This window comes from Bradysia coprophila, unplaced genomic scaffold (assembly GCF_014529535.1).
Source record: "Bradysia coprophila strain Holo2 unplaced genomic scaffold, BU_Bcop_v1 contig_232, whole genome shotgun sequence".
NCBI lineage: Eukaryota > Metazoa > Arthropoda > Insecta > Diptera > Sciaridae > Bradysia > Bradysia coprophila.
Window position 1 is genome coordinate 9,398,177 of NW_023503493.1, and position 25,900 is coordinate 9,424,076.

The following is a 25,900-nucleotide window of genomic DNA, read 5'->3' on the forward strand; positions in this document are numbered from 1 at the left end:
TCTGGTAGATGTTATTAGATGCGTGAAAATGTTTTACGTACACAAAGTTCACCAATTTGCGTGACGTGGTGAATTTTTTGCGACAGTATTTAGCCGACGAATCACAATCTGCATGAGTGGTGGGCATAAGGACAATTTTTGGGGAAGCGGTTTTTCAAAAATATTTTTCGGTAAAATGGAGGAAAAATTGCAAAAATCATGCAAAATTGGGAAAGTAAGTAGAAAATTCGAAACTTTGACTTGATTTTTATCGTCAAATAATTGATCGTTTGGACCTAATGTCTTCAAATTTGGAGTTACGACAATGTCTATCGACTGAGACTTACACTAGCCGTATTCTCGTTAGCAGAGCCTAATTTTAGGATTTTTATTTCGATAATTTTCAGGAATTTCAAGCATTTTAATTCTTGGAATTCGGAACTCACGAAAAGCCAAAAAGTAATGACATGACTCAGGTGACTGAGGTGCAAATGAATATCAACTGGATGGTTAGTCGAGCGCCAGATCTCAATACATCATCAACGCAACCTAATTGTCGATCTCAGCAACGTCAAATTGTTCGTGTCTTATCGGTCTACAGTCGACCAATTATGTGCTCTGGATTACTCAATTTTAATGCTCAAAACAAACGAGGCATTGAAAACGTGTTTTGGTCCTATTTTTCATGACGAAATTTTCGAAACTGTCAAATGAAGTTAGAACTTTTTCTATTCAAAATCGCGACTGCTGCATCTGTCAATGCCTCGTTTGTTTTGAGCATAAAGCTCTTGTAATTTCTTAATGAACGAATGTTTTTCATGTCAGTCAGTGTAATGTTACAACATAAGGTCTCAAACGGCAGTTTTCTCAGGGACGTTTACGCACACAGGTTCTCTGTCTAGTAAGGTGAATTGATAACAGATGGAGTTGCTTCCAAATCAACGCCATCTGATTTATCACTTCGCCAGCGTAATATCATCGTTTTTATTCTCATTTATGTACTGCGTGATTTGCAATTATTTTAATTCGATTTTATGATTTTTCTTCTTCTTCTTCTTCCTTTTTGTTATTTACATTTTAGATTATTTATTATATTCCTAGTGTGGAGTTTCTTTCATGTGCAATAAAATATGTTTTTGTTAATAAAATTTCCATTGTTGCATAACAATCGTTCTATGTCTAATTAAACTTTCAAATTTCGTTAATACTTTAGGCTTTTAAAGCTACCACTGTTGGTGATATTTTACGAAAGCACGGTGAGGGAAACAAGTTGAGATACAAAAAAAAAATTAAAAATTTCACTTCTTCGAAATTAAGTTTTAGTTTTGAACCGAGAATAACCGCCTACAAATCCTGAAAGAAACAACTTTTCTGCTTGCACACTCGATCCGAAATTGAGGTGTTTGTGACTGAAATTGGGTGGGTTGTCGTTCTTCTTTTTTTTTTGTGGTTCAATGACTATGCAAAAACTAAAATAGCTAGAGAGCTTTCATGAATGAACCGACATTGCCAATGAAGACAATTTTTGTTTGTAAATTACTGAATTACGAAATTCAATGAAAGTATAGGCAAACCGAGTGTCCAAATGAAATATGTTAGGAGTGGTAACTGAACTTCCTCGTAAATATTCTTAGCAGAAAATTCAATTTGTTTCTTGACCAGACCGACAGCCAGTGTTCCTTAGAAACAAATAATTCGCAACATTTCGCATAAATGTTGGCAGGCCCGAGGCACTATGGTTATTCGGGCGATGTGCGAAACGTTTTTTGATTTTTTGTAGGACCTTTTACAAATTCAACACCTGAAGGGCTTTTGGATAGCCAGTTCCTGAACTGGACTGAACACACATGTGAAATGCAACGGAATTTTCAATTAAAAAGCGTTGACTCTTAAGCTTCTGTTCAACGGAATCCGTTTTACGTTAAGATTTCGTCCTTTAGTGCCACTATTTAAGTAGTAATTTACAGGCCGCAACCCAACCTAATCAATCCATATCAACCCAACTTCAGATAAAATACAAGAAAAAAGTTTGTTTTCGTTCTATCCATGGCATACAAACATGTCGACTAGCAGTTATTGTCGCTACAATTCAATATTACAAAACCGTAATTTAGCTGCCAAAAACGATTCGCCCACCAACAGCAACTCAAACATCCGTTGTTAATATTTTGCTCTGTGTTGCCGTGTTAGATGGAACCGTAGCCGCAGCAGCTGCATTAAGCTGACAACATTTGGAGCAATAATAATTGGTGTTTGCACTACCGTAAAATAGACAGCCCAACGTTTGGCATTTTTTCGCTTGGACTTGAGTGAATGGCGTTGCCAGTCGACTTGTCACATCGTCAGCACTACTGTTCCCGAACGATGCTGCCGGCGATGGTAGGGAGTTTCTTGCCGATGAATTAGTCTGAGTCAACGGAGTCGGTGGAAGGTTGACCGTTTGACGTGTTATTGTGTGAATGATTGTTTTTGGTGGCGCAGAACCGGTCTGTGAATTTTTGATCGAATTCTTTCTTAACAGATCAATGCCATCTGTGGACAAATCATAGTCCATTGGGGATGTTACAGCGACGGTGCCTAAATTAATTGGATTGTAACCGTGTCGTAGCGATGAACCGTTTGACTCGTTAACCGGAAGACTGATTTTGTCATTGTAAAATGTCGAATTCGATAGGTAAAGCGTTTGATCAAGTTCATTTAACCGGCGGACGGATGGTAATCGATTGATTAACTGATGACTCTGTGAATCGGATTGTGCATAGAATTTGGAATTGCCGGTTCCATATCTAGGCGCTTCTGTCATTATGCTGTCCAGTTCTTGTTGTTTCTGCTTTTCAAAGCATTCTGGGCACATGTACGATGTGGCGGCTGTACCAAAGTTCTGACAGCCGGAGTTGATGCAGCCGGTTTTGTAGCTGTCGACAATGGCAACGGTTTCCTTTGGTTTCACTAAACTCAAGCGGTCCACGTCCCGAACGTCCTTTGCTCGTTCGCTATCCAGGTATCGTTCTTGGGCGCACTCCAAATAGTTTTTTATCATTTCTTCTTGGTAATCGTGACGCTTCGCTTTCAACTGGGCACACAATATCCTCTGTCTGGTAAAACTTTGCGTTGACATGGCCGATGAGAGTGTTCCCTTTTTGCTGCTGCTCTTTGACCCGCCACCGATTTTCGTAATCGATCCGATGTTCTTCTTGATCTTCTTGCTCATACTCTTACCGATGCTTCCGAACTGTTTGGCTACACTTTGAAGCTGCTTTGCCGCCTTACTCTTTCCGTTCGTTCCATTCGGATGTTGTTCGTCGGATAAGCCAAATTCACCCTCGCCAATTCGTCGTTCGTATTCGTCGTCCGTTAAGTCTTCAAAGATCTCATCGTCGGGACTTCCCAACGGACTTGGCCACACAATGTCCAAATATTCTTTCAGCAAAGCAATATGTTCCCGGTCCGACAGTGCCCAATTGCCTTCGTTGCCATCGTAATTTTTCCAATCGAAATTGTCGCCCGGATCGATGCAAAATTGAATTGGAAGGAAAACATTTTCGTAATCGACTAACGGTATGAGCGACTGTGTCGGATCACTTGATTCCATCGATACTAAAGCGGAAAAATGGGCCATATCGTACGTGAGAAGTAGTGGCGCTCGATGACATTCATTTGCTGGTATTTCAAACGGCAAATAAATTCCGCCGAACGGGATCGGTGCCATTGCTTCACCGTTCATATCACGTAAAACTGTGTCCGCTACAACAATTATCGCCCGTCTCAGCACGTGGGACAGAGCGAAAATGTGAATCTCTTCTAAGCTCTCGTACGTGGCATTGTCATCAATCGAATCCGTATTACGATCAATTGCCACCGATCTTCGTCTTGACGCTCCCTTTTCAAGTGACTGTCTCGGTTCCGGTGATGCCATTGCCACAATTTCGTCCCATTCTTTGGCCCACTCAATTTCGGAATACACAAAACCGGCTTGTTTGTTCAGTCGCGTCTGATGAAATCGCCATCGTCTCCATATCGCATCCCTGTATTCACCTTTCGATAATACTTTGTACAGAGCCGATCGAAGTGTTAGCTTTCGATCGTGAAATCCCCACATGGCTAATGATGCAGCATGCAGTAAACAATTTCCATCACCAGACGTAGCTAGCGGCCAAAGTCTTCGACAGAAACCAGAATCAGCCCACCAATTTAAGCGCTGTGCTGTCTCTAAACTGTTGAGTGTGGAGCATTCGATCAAGTCTTTTTCCAGGAATCTACGAAAATCATCCGAATAAATTGATATGTCTGGCAGGGTGAATGTGAAATCGGGCGTGTCGGCCACATCAAAATTTTCCAATTGTTTCATACAATTTGCATGAAAGTCCATTTCGATGGCAGAACGTGCTCGCGACACTAAATTTTCGTTTTCCGTTGCTCGTGAGATTCCCCTGTTGAGTTTTTTGTCTGCAAAAGAATATTTATGAATACGAATCGTCTAAGCAGTTGCATTATGTACTCACAGTCCACTACGTCGATGGAATAGATTTTCGTTAACGGTTTTCTCTGTTGTGAACTCTGATAATCTACTGTGTCCATTGATACTTTGAGACCTGACTTGCCATTAAAATAATCGGTTGTTGATGTATCTGAAATCGACAAATCATTTCCAAATTTAGTTCTTTTCGGTCCGTTAGTATTTTTGACATACAACTGATATGGGCAGATAGACTGCGCATTTACCATTGTAGTCGATGAGTGCCTTTTTTAGATCCCAGCCCCATGAGTTTAAGCAACTCAGTGCATCATTCGGATTAGCGCCAGGTGCACGTGATAGAAATTCTGACACCAGTTGTGCTTCCATTGTTTTAGTTTCAATGCTGGTTATGTGAAGTTATGAAAATAGAATTAAATGATTGGGTTAGCGGGATGAGGTGGTTAAGAATTCAGCGTGTGGTGGTAGTATTTTAATCAAGCAAATTATTCACAGACTGTTAACATGCAAATATAACCTTATAGAACGATTTCCAATTATTTTGGCAACGAAATTAAAGAAACAGAATAACATGCTAATGGCTCAATAGGTACAAAACCAATAATTTCCTAAGTCGCACTCAGCCCATCCTGAAATTCACATTAATCGCGGCGCGATGACGCATGAACCCTTTGAAATTGAACGTCACTGAAAGCTTGTCTACGATCACTCACCCACGGAATGGGTCATCAAATGATCTAGGCTTTATATCGAGATTACGCTGCCTTATTCGATTTTCATTTCAGCTTATCATATCGACCATTCGATACTAGGTTCTCACACCATTGTTGACAACATTTAGTTCAAGAGACTATTCATACTTTGATGTTTGCACATCTTTTGTGAATCATAAGCGAAATAAAGAAAATCGAAACAACAGCACCTCATTGTTTTCAAGACAGATCGATGCATCATGATTTATTAAGATTGTAATGTAAGTGCATGAGACATATTTTTCATTTATATATAAGCACACTGAAGTACAGTAAATGAAATCAAGGAACATACCTAAATAAATGAATACGAAAATTGAGACAGGAAAATCAATTCTACGAAAACGATTACAGCTTAAATGGATCAAGGCCGAGATGCAACAATAGAATCTGTGTCTTTAGATTGTATACTCGATTATGAAGAGGTGAAGTTGCTATTTACATTTATTGTGGGGTTCTAGTTATAGCATAGCCCTCTGACTTCACCCTCTTCATGAGCACCTTTTGTCAATTATCGAATGATGTGTTATATCACACCAATATTTGTATTATAATCGAAATAAATTTCAATTTATGAATACATTACAGGTCAACGACACCGAATCGTTAACAATTTATTGATTCATATCGCATGTAACGTTTTTTCTTTCTTTTTTATATTCATGTTCCATTTCTTTACATTTTACCACTTGTCACAACAACATGCATAATGATTGCATGGGCGGTTATAGGGCAAGAGTTTTGTTTAAGGGAACGTTCAAAAAAGCCGGTTAGAATTCGGAATACAATATTGCTGGTGTACGTGTCTAAATAGAGAACATAATAACTCTTTTCGTGGAATGGGAACCGGACCTACTTAAACAACAACGGAATTAGACATCTCGTTTGTCCAGAATACCAACGATTAAAGTTGAATTCCAGATATCCGAGGAGTGAAATCTACGTATTTCGACCTATATGTCAAAGTTTGAGATGATGTCAAATTGACTGCCCTGAGAGAGTATTGACTTTTTCCTCTAATTTGCTACTGACGGAGGTACTGACGTTTCTTTTGGTTTACTCAAAATTATGAGGAAATGTTTTTTTTTTGAATTCATGTACCTCCACAGTGTATGTACCATTAAGCTCTTAGAACAGTCTCCTTTAACTCGTTCTTTGACAAAGTGGAGTAATATAATATTACCTGACAATGGGACAATGCAACGTTTCCATCGTAAGTAACTGTCAAAAACGGTGTGTCAAAATGTCGTACGATTCGATATATTTTGAATTAGAGGCGGTCCGTCCGGTGTGAGTTCTTTTCATTTATTCCTTAAGTTTTACGATTCAACAATTCCAAGTCATGAACGATGTTTTTGAAATCGAATACACTGCTGCTGTACACTGCTGCACAGTTCATTTCTCAATAAAATTTTCGGGAATTTAAAGTCAAACTTTGAATTACGATTCACTTGAGCAATAAGAATTTTACAAAACGCTGCGATTATCGCTAGAAGTTTCACTTTCATTAAAAATTAAATACTGTTTCGTCTGATACGGTCACGCAACACACACCTGTCTTAATTTACTGAGTTCAATTTGGAATGATTTCGGTTATAAATCGTCCACATGAATGAAATAGCTTTCTCATTTAATGATAAGCGGCGATGAAAAGAAAAATTATCGACCAAGATAACAGCGTGTGATTTACACGAAAAACGTAGTACACAGCTGAGTGTCCTCCTATGAAAGTATTACACGTTCACGAATATGAATCATATATTATTCATTTAGCGGCATTCTATTTCTATGAGCACTAACCGCGTATTATAGAGAGTTAAACTAAATGTGTGGGTCATGCTCATTACGATACAGAATATTAAAATTCCCCAACAAAGACGCAAAATTTTCGTATGACGCAGAGCAAATTTTTCACAATTTTCAAGAATTTTGAAACTAAGGAAATCTGTTGCCTGGTTCTTGCTGTATGAAAATAAAGTTACCTATTCACGTATGACAATGATGTACGAACGCTAAAAATGATAGAGTCTAATGCAAAAACTTTTGAAGAAAATTCGACAATCAATCAAAAAAAATTATCTGTGTGCTCTGTGTGTTATCGCTATGGTAAGCAATTGAGCCATTGACACTGCGCTGGCCATATACATTACATAGAGAGACTGGATTTACGTAGAAAAATGTGTGAAGACAAAGTAAATCGAATTATACGTACGTACAGCGTGCATACTACAAATGCTGCATGCTACATCTATTTCGTATTCTACTTTGGCTTCACTTTGTGTATGAAATCATACAAGTCTAATACAAGTCCGCTGATGCAAAAACGATCCTCTTACAGAGGGCCGAGACTACGAAAAATTCCCAGTCAAGACTTCTAGTAAAATTTCCCGGTCGTAACAAAGTTAGTGTATTTGAAGGAAAATACCTTTTTCATACCTACTTTTTTCCGTCCAATGTGTAAAATAGTACATTTCGTACCTAGGACTAAAAGTCTTTTTTAGCGTATTCGATTCCAGACCTCGTCTTCGGCTCTGTATGGAAACTTCTCACACGCTAAAAAAGTCTTTTAGTCCTAGGTACGAAATGTACTATTTTACACATTTTATTCGCTTCGATAGCGAAAAAAATCCAAGGAAGGTTTCCTGAGGTTTTACATTTATTATATCTGCGGATATGTCTATGGTGCCGATATATATATGCGAAACATATACGTTGGGCTAACTACTGACAATGCGATACGCTGTTTCGGCTTAGTTCAAAACAATGCTTAGATCTTTTTTGTATATCTTTCTACTGTAAAGTCCACTTTACGGTAGAAGAAGCGCCCTTTCACACTCTCGATATATGAAACTATTTCTGCTCCGAGAACTTGAAACAGGTATCTTAGTTCTCGATGTAGCAAACAAGATTCCCGACCTCGTCCCGAACCGTTTACTCCATCTCCGTTTACTCCGAGATACCGTTTTACAGTTCTAGAATACTATCTATTAAATTGTACTGAAACTTGGTCAGGGAATCAGTCTCGATCTCATTTCAAAAATTCAACATAAAAATATTTCGTTCGAAGCTACGGAATTTATCCTTTTACGAACTGTACTATAACATTAAGTAATACATAGGTGACAAGGGGCCTGGTTCGAATTTAGTGAATTTTTCGTGCCTAGGAAACATATCATTTTCGATCTTAATCAATTTATAGTTTGAACTGTAAAGGCGTTTTGTTTGATCTTACGTGTTTGGTTCATCCTACTTAACTAATACTTGTACAAAGTTTAAAGTAAAATTGAAACTGTTTTGTGACTCGGGTGCAAACAGTGTTCGCAATAATATTAACATTATTCGCACCCGTTTGCGAATAGCATCTAACTTAAAATCACTGGTAGCGATCAAAAGAAATCAATAAAAGAAGGAAAACTGCATGTAAATTAATAGTTTTCCCCTTCGTAAGAGATCTAACATTTATGACATTGACACGTGTAATAGAGGCACAAAAAAAAATGCGAATCAGAATTTGCTTAAGAAAATAGCATTTGTCGTTCATATTTATTAAAATAATTTAGTATATGTGTGCAAAGTCTGTGTGCTAAAGTCTGTTTAAAGGCACATGCTTAAACAATGCCTATTATTGAAATTTGACAATATTGTATCAAAGTTAAAAAGAATTTTGCTTTTTTTGCTATTGTACTCAGGGACTATTTCCATTTGTTTTCCTACATTTTCCGGAATTTTCCTGCTTTTTTCCATTTTTTTAAATTAAGGAAATTATCGCAAAGAGTGGAAAATTCAAGAAAAATATGGGAAAATGATTTCCACGAAAAAAAAAATAGTCCCTGATTGTACGACATATAAAAATGAAACTAATAGCACAGGTGTGTTTGATCAGTTGAGATATTATTAAGTTCCATTTAATATTGCTCAATCGCCATTTTTGTGGGATTATAAAAACCAGCAAAAGATCGTTATGTTCATCAGTTTACATTGTGTATTGTACTAAAAAAAATTACCCATGAAATTTGTGGTCGCTTTCTTGGCAGTTATTGCCATTGGTGTAAGTTAATTGATATTTTAATCTTTTATCGAGCCCGAATTTCATATTTTGTCGCGAAAACTTGAAGAGTTTGAGTATTTAACTTATGTTCGACTGACTTGTTATTGGGCTTCGGCCTGTTAGTTGGTCGTAAAACGTTGAAAAATAAAATGAAAAAACTAAAAATTTCCGCCTTGTAATATTTTTTTTTGCTTATTCGTATTCGTGGGCTAACACAGGGCTTATTTTAGAAAATTCTGAAAAATTCAAAAAAAAAAACTACGAATAATCGGGCTGGACACTCTGTGAATAGCAGCATTTAAAAAATGAAGAATATCGTGAATAGTGTCACCCGTGAAATAATCTGAAAATTTAAAAACAAAATTAATTTTTCAGAATTTTTCGAAATTGTTTCAGAATTATTCGGAATGTTTCAGTATCAAAATTCACCAAAATAAGTCCTGGGCCACCGTCAAATCACGGCAGTAAAATTTGATGCTCGTACATCGTCTAATTCGAAAATTTGTTTTGTTTCGTGTAATTTGAAAAATTCTTCGAAAAAACTTTCAAGTCGAAGAGAAATATGAAAATTGCCCGTGTGTATGACCTAAGAATCCATTTTTTTTTTGATTCAGGTGCTTGGTTGGGAATTGTGCAAATTTGTGATTCGGACCTGCTTCTTTACGCGTTTGGGCGTTGTCCATTGGCAATTTTCACAAAAGGAAAAAAGCAAAAATTTCACAGATTTTTTTCTTCTTTGTTTCTGCAGTTTGTCAGTGCTAAGCCTGTCGCGGATCCGGGTGGCCTACTTGGCGGTCTACTTGGTGGTCTCCTTGGCGGTCTCGGCGATGTTCTAAGGAATCTGCTTGGATTAGTTGACAGTGCATTTGGCAAACTAGATGGCATAATTCAGATTCTTCTAAATACACTTCGCCAAATCGGTGAAAACGATACTGAAACTATTAATGAAATACGTGATGTTGTCAACAGTTATTGGGAAGATATCGTTCCCCTAATCGAGAATTTCCCGTCACTAAATCACCTCAACAATGCTGTAGGATCATCAACCGGCAGCATTGTCGTCACAATTATTGGCATTATCAACGTTTGCATCGGGGAAATTAAATCCATCATAGAAGATGCCACAGGCGAAATTGGTGGACTTGATAACATCGACGTTCTTTTTAATGACTTCCTTTGCTACGTCATAAAAGTTTTAAGTGCAGCTAGCGCATCCTTGACCAGCGTCCTCCACCCTGCCAACGTTAATTTTGTTAATATCGAATCGAATTTCCGATCAATCGTCCAATTTCTTGCTGATGCCATCGCTGAAATTCAGTCATCAGTCAGCAGTGACAACAGCGGCATTTTCGTACCAATTTTTGAACAACTAGGAATTTATGTTACCGTGTTTGTACAACAACTGACAACTTATGCTGGTACCATCACTCTTAACGGAATACCCGGTCTACTCGATTTGGAAGGTTTCCTTACCTCGTTCTTAGCTTCACTCAACTCCCTTGGACTCAATTGCCCAGCCTAACCTGACGCATGATTGACGCCTCTTCCCGGTCACCGAACGAGCTTAATTGAAGTTCGGACATCGAAAATTTGGAATTTTAATTATAAATCATTTTCAAACAAGGCATTTTCGTATTTCATTCTTATTTACTACAAGTTCCACATCCACATGCGGACTTTGCTGATCTGTTGATGTTTTCGATTATTTTTATTTTCAACATTCGATTTTGTGTTCACACAGGAATTAAGTTTCATCTTTAGAAATTCTAAGGCGATTTACTCATTTTTAATAAACGCTGTTTACTGTTGATAAATGTTTTGATCGTGTTTTTAATCGTTCCAAAGCTATTGTCCCCTGAACTTTAATGTTAGGCCTACTGGGAAGACTGAAATGCTAAGAATGGGTAAGTGTTCCTCCTTTGTACTTAAACGTTCTAATGTAAAGATCTTTTGCTACTGAGGAAAGGATCCAGGCTGGCAACACTGCAAACGTCAACAAGTGTTTTGTTTCTGTGTCTGAAAGTAATTATGCTTTTTGTAGTCAGAACTGACCAGAAAAACGTTTCTGTTGGTTAAATCTCGGTTATGAAGTGCCATGGTCGCCGGTAAAGTTGGAGTTCTCGCATAATCATCCAATAAACCAACGTTTTCGTGCGGCTAATGATACGGTTCTCGTCATAACCTCACAATGTGTACGCGTACCGGTGAAAAAATAGTGACAGCTGAAACAAACAGAAATTCACGACGAATATTTCGAGAACATACTTCGGTGAATTTTTGGACGCTGTGAGCGGAATTTCTTTGCGAGGAGACATTAGGAAGGCTTGGCGAGATTGGTACTCTTCTCAGTGGTGTGTCACTGCCAGGACTCTTAGTTGCTTTGCCTCACTCGCCAGCTTTAGCTCTCGGTTGGTTCATGGTCTAAAAGTTTACTCACTGATGTGGCTGGGTCCTATTTTGCTTCTATACGAGTAAAATGATCCGGACTATTCATAGAGCTTAGGCTTTCGGGCTCTAGAGTGGACAAGGTCGACGGATGGATTGGTGGTAACAATGCCGCTGAAAGATGCTAGTTTTTCCCGGCTTTTATTTTGATTCCTCGCAAAGACAACGTACACTCAATCAGGGTACATCTCTCTGAATTTATATTCGAGGAATGTATTCCATGTCGTGCAAAACTCTTTGAAAGGGACGATATGGTCGCCGTGTCGGGTCATTGTGCTATTCAGTGGTGTGCCATCGTCTGGAAACGCTATCATTTCGCTTTTTGCACCGAAGGTCCTCGTCTCAAAGGTGGCTCGTCCGTCAGTCTAATTTGGAAGTAAGGGCTTTTGGGCTAAATAGTGGTAAAGTTTGGCGGTTGACCTTTTGGTGGTGCGCTGCTGAGTGACGCTTCTGCCTGGCTCGGCTTTCATATTGGCCCACTGCAGAGAAAGCTTATGTTCGAACGGGCTGGTCTTATAAAATATGAGACTGGACCAGGTCAATATCGAGCGGAATGTAAATCACAGGCTTTATCAATCCCAATGACAAGGACTGTGATTCGGGCGACAATGTTGCCTTACTCGCTGTCATTAGTGTAAGGCCTAAGGGGTGAGACACAGCTAACCTCCCAGTGGCTTTCTAGAATTTACAGTCTAATGAAACGAGGTTGACGCCAGTCACTCTTTGCTTTCTGCCCTAAGGATTAGCTATCATTTTGGTACCTAATCATAGGGATCAGTTTGCTCGCCTGGAGTGATTCGTGTAGAGCGTAAGGCAATAGGTTGAGAAGGAGATGAGGTCCTGAAAAGGGCTTCAAGATTTTCATGATGACAGGGTAGCACAAAGGATCCCATGATCTGTGTGCATTGATCAGAAATGATCACCCTAACTGATTAAATCTAAATCTACTGAGTCGATCGGAGACAAAAATGTATTTTTCACGATTTCTGTGTTCTGGGCGTGGGGTAATTTGGCACTCGGTGCTAAAATAACGCATTTTTCAACTCCGTAAAGGGTGAACTCACATATGATTTTTCGATACCAATATTTTGTAAAAGGAGTCATTAAGTCGATGACTGGGCTAAAAAGCATTTGCAGCGATAAACTTGCGTGTGCGAGTTCACCTTTTATATAGATTAAAAGTGCGTTCTTTTGGCACCGTGTGCAGTGCCGCTTTTAGCTTTTGGGCGCCATCTGGCAATTGGAAAAATAGGCGCCAATTTAGTAAAGCTAAATTTTTTTAAGGACCTCGGGCGCCATTTTCTTCTGCTCTCTTTGTAGGCATTTCAGCTCTGTTATTTTGTTCTTCTCAAAACTTTTCAAAAATCCTTTCAATGTCTTTAGTCTAAATAGCCTCGAGCTGTGGGTGAGTTCTACTGTTGATATTAGTGCGTTGCAAAATCGCAACGTAAAAAAACCCGGCGCTGCCCGTTTCAGCAACTATTATGTCATTGCAGTTGTTAATGTAGCTACCCTGATTAAATCACGGTAAACATACCATAAAAAAGCACTATTCAAAAGCCGAATATTTTCTAACACTCATCCTTTCTCCCAACAGAGCATACGTCTTTTATGAACAATATCTAAATTTAAAATTGTGTGTGCGAGACGTTGATTAACCTTTACTCGTCACGCTAAAACCTCAACTAACAATTGTATCAAATTAGCGGCTTAATGAGACATTTTTGTCTGTGAATTTTGAACACTTTTATCATTCACGACTCTTGATTCATACAGCAAACGTTTATGCAGAGCGGCAATTGATATAAATGTCTAACTGAATGTACCTGTTGAACATATTTGGCTATAATGATTAAGTACCTCTCCGGACCTGGAGAGTTGCAGTATTTTTTGAATAAACTTAAACATTCTCTCAGTCGTACATGATTTCATTGGCCGCCAGTTACATATATTTGTCATATATATCAAATGCCGTGTAGAAAAACGACAGCATGCAGATGAAATGTCTATCTATCGACCGACAAATCATTACGCCGCTTCGATTTCAATTAGATGTGACGCAATTCAGCACATTTCCGTACTCTTTTTCTTAAATCAAGACTAAGTTAAATTTGTCCTTGAGATTCTTTATTGCTATGTTATGGAAAATATTTACAAAAATGCTACGTTCTGGTGTAATGTAGAGGTAACAGTGTAAAATATATCTCACAAAGCATAACGTGATAGTGAGAGAGACTCATTAATTGAATAACAAAAAACGCCCACTTTAACGCACGATAATCGACAGTGTTAAGTGACACAGACGTTCGTTTTTTTTTTGTGCAAATAATTTTACCAAAAACAAATAGTTATTCGTTAATCGAATTATTCGTTTAGTACACAGAGAAAAACATTGAGTGCAAGACTTGTGCAGTAAGTTTTAAAACTGGTAAAAGTTCTCGATAAATTTAGGCTTTTAAAATCCTCCCTAATGTCAGACCTTTTTCCTTTACAGTATTTAGACATTTAAGTACTTGAGAACGTCTATCTGCCCTCCATCATCATAAAGAATTCTGTTTCGATATTAGGAGCTTCATCCAGAATGTCCAACATTACGCACTAGATTGAGTTCCTGCTCTAACAATTCCCAAAAGCAGACTCCAAATTTTCCTCTGTGTTGATAAACGAAAATTAGTCTTGCAAGTTTCTCGAACATTTGACAACGATAACGAAACACTTGAACTTCATTGCTGAGCAATAACACCACAACCAACACCGACACACCACCTCAGTGTGTTTGTGTAGTAAATTAACGAATGTTTAACAATTCATATCAACTGATAAAGTTTTTTGTTTTTATTTACTTCAATAATGAATATGAATGTATGGAAAGACCGGTAGATATATCATCAGTGTTGTAGAGTCTATAACAAACACAATTATTCCAGTACACGAGTTATGTAGTAAACAAATAACACGATGAATCTGTTAGAGTTATCGCTTTAGTGAAATTCAGGATATTAATGGAAAGTCCAGGTTTTATAAAGAACAATTATATTTAACGTGAATTCGCAATGATAAATTGATGGAGAATGAATCGGTTTAGAGAAGTTGACTGGTTGCTTGATATTATGATATTTAAATGGCCAACTCCAACACTCCTCCTCATTTAAATAATTTTAGTCCACAGCCCTCTCTGAATTTTGTCAACAGTCGCGTCGGTAATGGTTTTGTTAACATGTCGGCCAAATTGTCTCCGGTAGGACAATATTCACAAAATATTTCTCCTTTGTCCATATGATCCTTGATGAAATGTTTTCTGATATCGATATGTTTCGACCGGCTTGACAGACTTTCCTCTTGCCCCAATTTCAAACAGCTTTGATTGTCTTCATACATAGTTGTTGCTGTATTGATTGATTGATTGAAGTCTTGTAGCAAACGTCTTATCCATACCGCTTCCTTGCATGCTTCCGACAACGAAATGAACTCTGCTTCTGTCGAAGATAGCGCGACACAAGTTTGTTTCTTGCTACTCCAACATATCGTGTTCCCGTTGAACATGAAGACATATCCTCCAATTGACTTTCTATCGTGACTGTTTTCTCCCCAATCTGCATCGGCGTATCCAACCAAACCTCCTGCACTGTTGCCAATTGTTAACGAAAGATTTGCGGTTCCTTTTAGGTATTTGACGACTCGTTTCAGCTCCGCCCAATCTTCTTGTGTTGGCTTCTCTACTTTCTGAGCCAGAATTCCCACACTAGCCGCTATGTCCGGTCGAGTGTTAACGGAAACATATAGCAGACTTCCAATTAATTGACGATATTTTTCGTTGCTGATCAAAATATCGTCGGTATTGTTTCCTCGTTTGTATGAGACACTCATTGGAACATCTGACGGTTTTGCATCTCCGAGTCCATAATTGTTGACGATCTTCATGATGTACGTACTTTGATTCACTCCAAAACATCCGTTCTCGTTCCTTTGTACGTCCATACCAAGATAGCTTTGAATATTGCCGAGATTATTGGTTTCGAATTTTGAACCAAGAATTTTCTCAAATGCTTCGAACTCTCTATCGAATTTGCTCGCCACAATTATGTCGTCCACATGAATCAAGATGTAGCACAATTTTTCATCGTCGATGAGCGTGTAAAGACATAAATCGTTTTTACTTTGAGTGTACCCTTCATCAGTTAATGTCTTGTGAATCAACTGATTCCACACTCGTCCGGCTTGTTTCAAACCATAGATGCTCCTCCTCAAGAGACAAACTTGATTCTCTTTACCTTCAACAACGAATCCTTGCGGTTGCTTCATGTAAATGGTTTCTTCCAATTCCCCATACAGAAATGCGGTCTTAACGTCATAATGTCTCACCTTCATTTCTTCGGCATATGCAACAGCAAGTAGAACTTTGAATGTGGTCTGCTTAGCTACCGGCGCAAACACTTCGTCGTAGTCCGTTCCGAATTTTTGAGAAAAACCTTGCGCCACCAATCTTGCTTTATAACGTTGGATTTTACCACAAGCATCTTTCTTTACTTTGTATGTCCACTTACTGCCAATCGCCTTTCGTCCCTCTGGTAATTCGACAAGTTCCCAAGTCTTGTTTTGATGCATTGAATTCATTTCGTCTTTCATTGCATCGATCCACTTGGATTTCTCAGCACAAGTGACTGCATCATTGTATGTTGACGGTTCGAATTCGTCAGTTACCGCCGCCACTATCAAACGATTCGGTGCTATTCCTTTGTTAGGTCTCAATGATCGTCTTGGCATTGTAACTGAGTTCTTTGATGGTAACGGTTCGTTCGGTAATGGCTCTATAATATTTCCAGCGTTGTTATCGTCCACCGAAACTCTGTCCGCTTCAACAATACTCTCTGATGGTGGTTTATCCATTTGCCAGTCACTGTCCTTGTTAACGAATTTCACGTCTCGACTGATTACTACTTTCCCAGATGTCGGTACGTAGCATCGGTATGCTTTGGATAGCAAATCATATCCAACCATGATGGCTTCTTTTGCCTTCACATCAAGCTTTCTTCGTTTTTCGTCAGGAATGAACACGTAGCATTTCGATCCAAATTTCTTGAAATGTTGAATGCTAGGCTTGATCCCAAACCACAATTCGTATGGTGTTTTCTCAATGTCCCTCGCTGGCAGACGATTTTGTATATAATTTGCCATGACAACGGCCTCACCCCAAAACGTCTTGGACATACCAGATTCGACCAACATACACCGTGCCATTTCGATCAACGTTCGATTTTTCCTCTCTGCCACTCCGTTCTGCTGTGGCGTGCATGGTGCTGATCGATTACACTGAATACCCTCAGATTTCAGGTAGTTGACAAACTCGGTTCCAATGTACTCTCCTCCTAAATCTGATCTTAGAAATTTCGGCTTGAAGTTGAACATCGTTTTGCACATCTCCACGTATTCCTTGAATTTTCCAAATGTCTCGGATTTTTCACGTATAAGCTCAACCACTGTGTATTTGGAAAAATCGTCGATAAATGTTACCATATACTTTTTACCTGATGGGGTTGCTGTTTGCATTGCGCCACACACATCGGAGTGCACCATTTGAATGACGCCCTTTGTTCGGTTTTCTGACTTCTTCGGAAATTTCATTTTGGTCATTTTCCCTTGAAGACAGACTTCGCAGTTTAGTATTTTCGAACAGTCAGTCCCACATACACCAAAAGTTACTCCGTTGACCAATTCACCCGATTGCAACGACTTGACAATACCAATGTCTCTGTGTCCGAGTATTTTGTGCCATTCATGTATGCATTCGTTTGAAATCTCTGATTCCACTGGCTCTGATGCATACACTCGATTTGGAGTTTTGAATTTGTACAGGTCTTCGCATCTTTCACCATACGCAACGGCTTTCTTTCCGAGGATTATTTCGAAATAATTGCCTTCAAAGATGACTTTGTATCCATTTTTCGTTAACTTCCCAACCGAAATGAAATTCCCCTTTAGGTCTGGGACGTACAACACCTTCTCCATTTTCACTTTCGTGATCACACCAGATTTATTGACCAATTCCAATTGAATGGTTCCAATTCCAATTGCCTCAACCAGTTGACCATTTGCGACTTTGACTCTCTCTCTATAAGTCAAATCGATTTCGATGAACAAATTGAGTTCCGACACTGAATGACTAGTAGCTCCTGAGTCCAATATCCATCCTCTAATGGCTACAGCAATGATGAATAAGAACTCCTCTCTACTGTCATCTTCGTCACTTTCGGCTTTGATCATGTTCGCCCCTTGAGCACCTGGTTTCTTTGCTTCACCGTCTGGCTTATTTCTCGCTTTTTGCTTATTCTTCTTCAACCACTCAGTGTACTTCGTACAATTCTTTCGCAAATGACCCGGTTCTTTGCAAAAATGACAAGATGATGAACCTTTCTTGAATGTTGAAGATATTCGCAATATTGATTCTCCGTTGTTTTCCGTTTTTCGTTCAATTCGACGCTTATGCTCTGTGATTACCTTGGAACAGACAAGACTCGATGTCAACTCTTCATCTCGTGCTTCAAGCGCTGTTATGAGATTGTCGTAACTTTCTGGCAGCGACCCAAGAAGAATTGCGCTGAATATTAAGTCTTGGGTGATGTCTTCTCCCAGCGCCACCATTTTCTGGAACAATTCATTCAATTTGATGACGTGTGCCTCGGCATCACCACCTTCTTCGAGTCTTTGATTCATGATTTGCCGCAAAATAGATACTCTGTTGTTCGCGCTGTCTTTTTCGTGAATGTCCTTAAGCTTTTTCCACGCATCTCTCGCCGATTCACACTGACGAATATATTGAATTTGATCATCCTCGACATTTAACGCAATTGTGGAATGTGCACTTTCGTCGTTCTTTCGCCATTCAGGGGTGATTGGATTCGGTACGTCTACGGTTTCATCGACTACATTCCACACACTCTTTTCGATTAGTATCATTTTCATCTTATATCGCCAGTTGAAGTAATTGTCGCCGTTCAACTTCTTAATCACGTACTTCGATGCGGAAATCATGATTTTCTTCGATTCTTCTCGAAAAATTTTGAAAAAACGGAAATTTCCTTTACAAATTCTCTTTAATCCACGAATTATTCCTTTGTGTGATGGCCCATAACCTGTTAGAGTTATCGCTTTAGTGAAATTCAGGATATTAATGGAAAGTCCAGGTTTTATAAAGAACAATTATATTTAACGTGAATTCGCAATGATAAATTGATGGAGAATGAATCGGTTTAGAGAAGTTGACTGGTTGCTTGATATTATGATATTTAAATGGCCAACTCCAACAGAATCATGTACGAATTTAGCGAATTTATTGGTAGTGTGACAGGGTCGTAGTCGTGGGTATAGTCTTGGGGTAATTAGGTGTTATACACGAGGCGTTTACGTCGAATAAAGTCTTTAGTCTGAAGATATTTTTCTTTAAAGTTTAACTCTTCGGACTGGTTACTAAAAGGCATTCCTGTGAAATGTAAGAAAAAGTCATCGGAGGGAGGGATTGAAAGGCTTTGAGTGAGAAGAAGACGCCAAGTTGCTATATATTGGTTGTCCGAGCCTGTAATTCCCACATTTACTTACATCCTTTCAAAAACATATCCGTGATTTTTGCCGATGTTCCCATTCAGAGAAGTTATAATGTGTCTACTATACAGTCTTTGACATTTCAAATGTCTCACTGTCAAATTTTTCTGAGAATTTCATTGTGTCATTGCGAATTCACAATGGCATTCTTTGAAAAAAATGACAGTGAGACATTTGAAATGTTAAAGCCTGTAGCTTGACCTTGAAAATCTTAACTTATAATTTTTGCAGGCTTGATGAATATTGCTTGATGATTGAGTGATGGTATATGGGATGTCACACGATTTTTAGAATTTTTTGATGTGTCGCCCCTCTCCTTTTCATCACTTTTTCTCTACTCATAACGCTTGACACTAGGCCAACCTCCAGGTCCGTCTCATTTATCGCCGCAATTAAAATATTTGACCCCTTCCTAGTATACACAACACAAGTAAACATACAGTGGACGTCAGTTGTTTTTCATCTGGTCCAATCATTAAAGCAAAACTTCAACTTCTTTATACTTCTTTATACACCGATGGAATAGGATGCGCGTGGTTAAACCCAAAGTATATAAACACTGAAGCTAATGAAGGCCCTCAGCGGATCAGAGAAATTACGGATCCAAACTTTCAGGTGAATTCATTTCCGTATGTTGTCTAACTTAGACTTGTGCAACATGACGGCACTAAATTCTTCCAATTCACCACTAAATACAACTTGACACAACGAATCGTTCCAAATTCACAACTAGATGCAACTTGACACAAACGAATTCAATACGTGTGCAACATGACGGAGCTAAAATTAACCTGAAAGTTTGTATCCGTGTGTAGCTGTGGATTTGCATTACCTTCAGTGTTTATATACTTTGGTTAAACCGGATATATAAAGACTTTGAAGCAGTTTTGTTGACATGAGTCGACCAGCTGATAATCAGCTGACGCAAATTCATATCTAAATTTCACTACCGTCCGTTGTAAATAATTAAAGAAAATTATGGGGTGAAGCGAGCATCAACGACATGAACTAATTTTATCTAAAACTTCTGACCGAAATTTTCCAGACTGTGTCTCCTAGCGCACCCATCTATGAGCTACGGCCCTGAACTGCGATTATTTTTTTATCAATAAAAATGGAATGACAAAAAGCAGAGTAACAAAAATGTAAACAGAAATTGATGTCGGATTATTCAATTAAAGAGTCGATGATAAAGTCAATGAAGTGGGAAGAATTAATGAGACAGAATCACCTTTTTGAATATCGGTTTCAGGTATTTTCATTACATCGAAACTGTTTAATGAATAATTGTTTACTGATAACAATGGAGTGGAATGTTTTGTATTTTTTGTGCTAGTGGTTGTAGTGGTTATTCGTCATGGTAAACAAATTTTCGTTGTTTGAACTAAATTTTGAAGATCACAAAAACGAAAACGAAAAAGAAATAAAATTCACAACACAAAAGCACAACATATGATGCGATGTCTATATATTCACCTTGCACACAATGCACAAAACCAAAATCGATTGTCTTTTCAATGGTTTTTTTTCTGTTTGGTTTCCGTCTCACTTCTTTTGAGTGTGATTATTGTACATATTTTTGCATGCAATGAACGAAATTATGGAATATATATAAAAAAAATCTATCAAGGGCATCGAGTGCTATTTTTAGCCTTCAATGAAACATATGAACACACGTTCAGATTTTATATTACTTAAATTGACCAAAATTTTGGTGATTTTTTTCTGATTTCGTTTCATTGACAGTGAACATCCTCGATATTACATTCAAATGATTAAAATAGTCCCGACTGTCCATTCGAATCCATTGAAGCGAAATGTGAAAAATCATCATTGCATTACACGAAATAATTTATATTTAAAACAAAAATATAAATTGTTGGCACGCAAAAAACGGTTCGTAATAAAATAATAAAACCGAGAAAACACTGCCCGATATAATTTCGATGACAATTTGATTTTCCTTTTTCGTTCAATGATCAATCCGTTCATAAGTTCAAATGAAACAAAGGTTGGCTGACGGAACGCTACATGTTACACATAGCACTACCCATAACAACCAAACAAAATAACCAAAATAATGAAAAATTATGCAAATTTAAGACAAATATACAATAACCAGTGTCTGGTGTTACCTTTTTTGTTGAGTATAAATATCGCGAAATAAATCGTTTTTATCGGACGTTGATTATTATAAATCTTTGACCAGATATTGAAACACTTTAACGTTCATCGTTTAAAACACTTTTTTTGACCAACAAATTCACGAAAATAATTTCTTTTACACTTTTTTTTTTGTTACAGACAATCAACAATTAAGTAATTTCTTTAGATCTCTAGAATACTGCAGCTGTCATTGCTGTCACAATGAAAACACTATAATGCGATGATAGTTCCATCTATGGTCGGATAGGATTAGTATTTGTGTTCGATGTTTTTATTCAAAAAAATTGGCGGATACATGTTCATATGAGGATTTCAGTATTCAGTGAAATCTGAATGAATTAAAAAGATATTTGATCGATACATTATACAGTCCCTCATTATATGAATCAATTGAATGATGAGCATGCAGACAGCAATGAATAATACTCGCTAATCGGGGCGAAACGAAAGAACTTTCCTCTAATTCTTTCCTAACAATTTTACAAATTGAAAAAAGCTGACCTTCAGAATTCGATCGAAGAATGAAAATTTAAAGTAAAGTTTTTACTCCTGTCCCATGAACTTTACTCCTGTTGACGAAAATGATAACATGGGACCTATTTTCGATTTATTTGTTTATATTCCGATGTGGAAATCCACGTTCTCATGGGGTAGGTGGTAAACTCATAGAGTGTCATACTCGAGAAGTGATATGGTGGCAACCAGAATACATTGGATGCTGCTACACGTACTCCATTATTTCGGATTACAGCTTTGTGATATTCGCAAACTCATTCGAGTGTTTTTTCAGCAACTTGCTTCGGCATCGGCTTCGGCATTTTAAATAAATTAGTGCTGTCTACCGTATGTATAACGCATAAAAACCTTAGAGAGGCGAATTTGTGAGAGAAAATATATGAAATTCTCTCAGAAATTCGTCTGGAGTACGTTGAGTGCTGATTTACAAACAAATTTTTCTCAGAGACTTGGACATCTTAAGAATAATTGTTAGTTGCAGACCGAGAGCCCATATGCATATTAGTCCTCCATAAGGCAATGGTTTGAAACCCGCATGACGTGTTACGTTAGTCGTTATGAAAAACTTTTGTTCTACGATTTATTTAGCACTGCGCGAGGGGCCGATATTTGTAAATTTCAATGACACAGCTTTTTCAAAAAGTGAATCCTCTGAGGATTTTCCATTCTAATCGGATTTTCACAGGTGCAGAGGTAATGCCTCACTATATTTAAATACCTTGGATTTTTTTATTGTTTTAATGAAACTTTCTCTATCTTGTCGTTATTGATGGATTTTCATCGATTTTTAAGGATTTTCTTGGATGTTCTCAAGGAAAAGTTTACAGAGAAATTTTTGAGGCATTTCTTCGATTTTGAATTTTTTTAATGAATTATTTGGGTCGTAATTTGAACGAGAATTTGAAACATTTTGAAAACTTTTAATCCCTCTCCTGGTATAGAGCCTTTGATGGCGTAGAATAACTGTGAAAGCGTTAGAAAAGTTTCGAATGGAATGGAGATTATTGCGGCTTGTCAACTTTTGGCACGCTGGAAAGGTGTAAAGGAGTCGCGAAAATCCCTCCAAGTAAAATTCTAAAAATCTAAAATTTAACTTTTGATTTTTAGAATTTTACTTCAAGTTATTACTCGATTCCTTTAAAGCGTTCCAAAAAATGACAAGCCGGAATAATCTGCGATGTGTTGATTTATTTGGGATGATAATAAATTACTCAGAATGGATTAAACCAAAAATTCGTTCATAATTGACCTGATCCGAGACTCGAGTCGATTTGAATGAAAAGAAACGGGTTGAAACGGTAATGCTTCTCCTTGACTTATATTGTGGGTGTTTTCAATTGTTTTTTCCTTACAAACATTGAATTTCATTTTATTGTCTATCGTACACGAATTAATATCATAGAATATGCATTAACCTGTGATTGCATTTACATTTCTAGTAACGCATTAATTTATTGTGATGATAATAAATTCGTAAATTACTCATTTAAAAACTAACTCCATAACGAAAATAAGTTAGCGTCGCTAAACGAAGCAAAAATATTCTGTAAACGACAACAAGACATCTTTTGAAACATACATTCCATTACAACATGAACTTTAGCCATTCACGGACGGCGATTCAATTAATCAGTTATCGACAGCGATGACAAAAATGAACCGTTAATGATGCTGTCTTGTACAGATCAAAAGAGGTAATAGATTCGATTATTCAGTTAGTGATATGCTGACCATAGATAAATATACCAAGATATAACGGATCAGAACAAACTGCGAATAAGCCACCCGAAAAAACGCAGCTTTCACTTTTCTTCCCGAGTGAAACACATAACTTTTCACATAAGGGCAACACAAACTTTCGCAGCAGTGGAGAAAATGGCCATTTTCTCCAAGCACAATTCTTGGAACACGATTGTGCTATGACATGAATGGTAACGAACTCGTCAGAGCTTTGATGTTTTTGATTTTAAACTATGTACCGGTCTTCGCTTAGGTCTCTTGTTTTCGTTTGTTTTTTTTTTTATTAAACTTTAGCGCTAGATCTTTTGTCTGACTAGCGATATTACAGTAGCGTGCGACTGCGACACTCAACATCTTATCGGTTATTGACAAAGAGAGTGGGTCGAAATTCTCTCACGCACAACTATAAAAGCGAGTTAACAATTGTTCTGGCATAAGTACTTCTTTGCAATAAGTTGTAATTGGTTTAAATCGGAAATGAAGTTGTCGATAATTATTTGGTTGTTCAGTTGCGTTGCACTGTCAATGCAGTACGGTATGGAATAGAAGTTTCTTATTTTTGTCTTTGATATCTTGCTCAGGGTCGTTTATAAATTACATATATTCCAAAATTCCAACGTAATTTATGAACGACTCCTCATATTTTGATGCGAAATAGATTGCTTTTGGAGCGGATGTGAGGGACTCTTATACAAAGGCACAATTATATGTCGTAAATATGGTGCTGGTGCTCTTTACTCCGGAGGAACTAGCAATAAAGGATGTAAGTGGGACACGACTAGAGTGCAGTGTTGCAGAGAAGATCAATTGAGTAATTTTCATAACTTTACATTCGAAAGAACGAATATCATAGAAATATTTCAGGGCCTGGATGCAAATGGTCGAAGAGTTGTTACGGTAGTGCATATAAAGCTAGTAGAGTATGCAGAAACGAATTTGGGGGGAAGTTGAAGCCTTCAGGGAGATATTTAAGCTGTGATGGTACAACGTTTGGGTATTAATGAAAATATTAAGCAAAATTGGTTAAAAACATCTCTTTTACGATTTCTAGAACTACTCACGAATGCTGTCCATAATCGGACAAAGATGACATAAACATTTCGGTCGCCGTCTCTGCTGATCTAGTTTTAATATCACATTGTTCAAAAAAAAATTATACCAACATGGAAAGTTGATACTTTTACCCCGCATATGAGGGGCGAAAGTAAAAAAATGCATCCCGCATTTTGAGGGGAGAAAGTAATAACTTTCGCCCCTTTTTTACAACTTTTATACACAAAATTTGTGGTAAGTATCAACTTTCGATGTTGGTATTAAAAAATTGTTATTTTCATGTGTCAAGGCGAAAATGAGGGAGTTTCGAGATTTTTCTCGGGTTTTCGACCCCTTACATGATTTTTTTTTTTGAGTATTTGTTTTGGACGATTGTTTTTAGGCAAACTTTAGGCAAAGATTTTCAATAAACCATAAATCGTAAATAAAATGCGACTCGTATGAGCTATCTATTATTCTGTTTGATTGCCATTTTGTCATATTTAATCAGAAATAAAAAAACGCAATGCAGCATCAGTTATTGGAACGTTGCCATCAACACACGCCCTGGACGAGGTTTATTACCTCCTTTCTAAACGAAAATTGTAAATTTTATCAAAAAACGCGATAGATATTCTTCTCTTACAGTTTTGTACAAAAAAGGAAGTCCCCCGGTACTTACTAAATTTACAAAACCTTCAATCGTGAATAAAATATGAATTAACGAATTTAATTAATTTTTTTTTGTCGTTTCTTCACTTTTGTCGATTTTTCTCGTCGATTCAGAAAACGACAAAAGTGAAGAATAGACAAAACGTCTTCAAGTTACATTTCGTAGAAGGATGAATTGACTAGGAACGAACAAAACACCTTCTCGTTACATTTTGCAAAAGGATGAATTCCCTAGGAACGGACAAACACCTTCTCATTACATTTCGTTGAAGGATGAATTCCCTAGGAACGAACCGCCTTTGCTTTACATTTCCAAAATCGTGAAAAATGTGAAGGAAAGACTTTTTTTTACTTTTTACTGATTTACTGAAGAGGTGCCAACGACATGTACCACATTTCTATCGGTATTTTATTATTTTTTATCGGTAAAATTGAATTTTTCTATCGGTCGAATATAATATCCCATAAAATTATCACGAC

The 25,900-nt window shown here is 37.6% G+C and overlaps 2 protein-coding genes and 1 long non-coding RNA gene across 6 annotated transcripts; 2 read left to right on the forward strand and 1 right to left on the reverse strand.

The window, feature by feature from the left end:
• Positions 1-988: 988 nt before the first annotated feature.
• On the reverse strand, positions 989-21,635 carry LOC119076461 (OTU domain-containing protein 7B-like). Of its 3 annotated transcripts, none has more exons than XM_037183226.1 (4): positions 21,430-21,635; positions 4,702-4,838; positions 4,482-4,607; positions 989-4,425 (listed from the first exon to the last, which is right to left on the reverse strand). In XM_037183226.1, exons 2-4 carry the CDS (start codon positions 4,820-4,822, stop codon positions 2,126-2,128), a joined length of 2,547 nt encoding a protein of 848 aa, XP_037039121.1. In that variant the 5' UTR covers positions 4,823-4,838; positions 21,430-21,635; the 3' UTR covers positions 989-2,125. The 3 variants fall into 3 exon arrangements, with proteins under 3 accessions (XP_037039121.1, XP_037039120.1, XP_037039123.1); XM_037183225.1 differs by lacking the exon at positions 21,430-21,635 and adding an exon at positions 6,389-6,780; XM_037183228.1 differs by lacking the exon at positions 4,702-4,838.
• Positions 9,128-11,071, forward strand: LOC119076481. 2 transcript variants are annotated; one of them, XM_037183262.1, is made up of 3 exons: positions 9,128-9,253; positions 10,002-10,783; positions 10,974-11,071. In XM_037183262.1, the coding sequence occupies exons 1-2, from the start codon at positions 9,212-9,214 to the stop codon at positions 10,773-10,775; spliced, it is 816 nt and encodes a 271-aa protein (XP_037039157.1). In that variant the 5' UTR covers positions 9,128-9,211; the 3' UTR covers positions 10,776-10,783; positions 10,974-11,071. The 2 variants fall into 2 exon arrangements, with proteins under 2 accessions (XP_037039157.1, XP_037039156.1); XM_037183261.1 differs by lacking the exon at positions 10,974-11,071 and having other exon boundaries at positions 10,002-10,878.
• A 2,526-nt stretch (positions 21,636-24,161) lies between the features above and the next one.
• On the forward strand, positions 24,162-24,869 carry LOC119076497. The gene is made up of 4 exons (XR_005087633.1): positions 24,162-24,251; positions 24,375-24,527; positions 24,581-24,710; positions 24,768-24,869. It is a non-coding gene; the product is annotated as an uncharacterized LOC119076497 (long non-coding RNA).
• Positions 24,870-25,900: the final 1,031 nt, after the last annotated feature.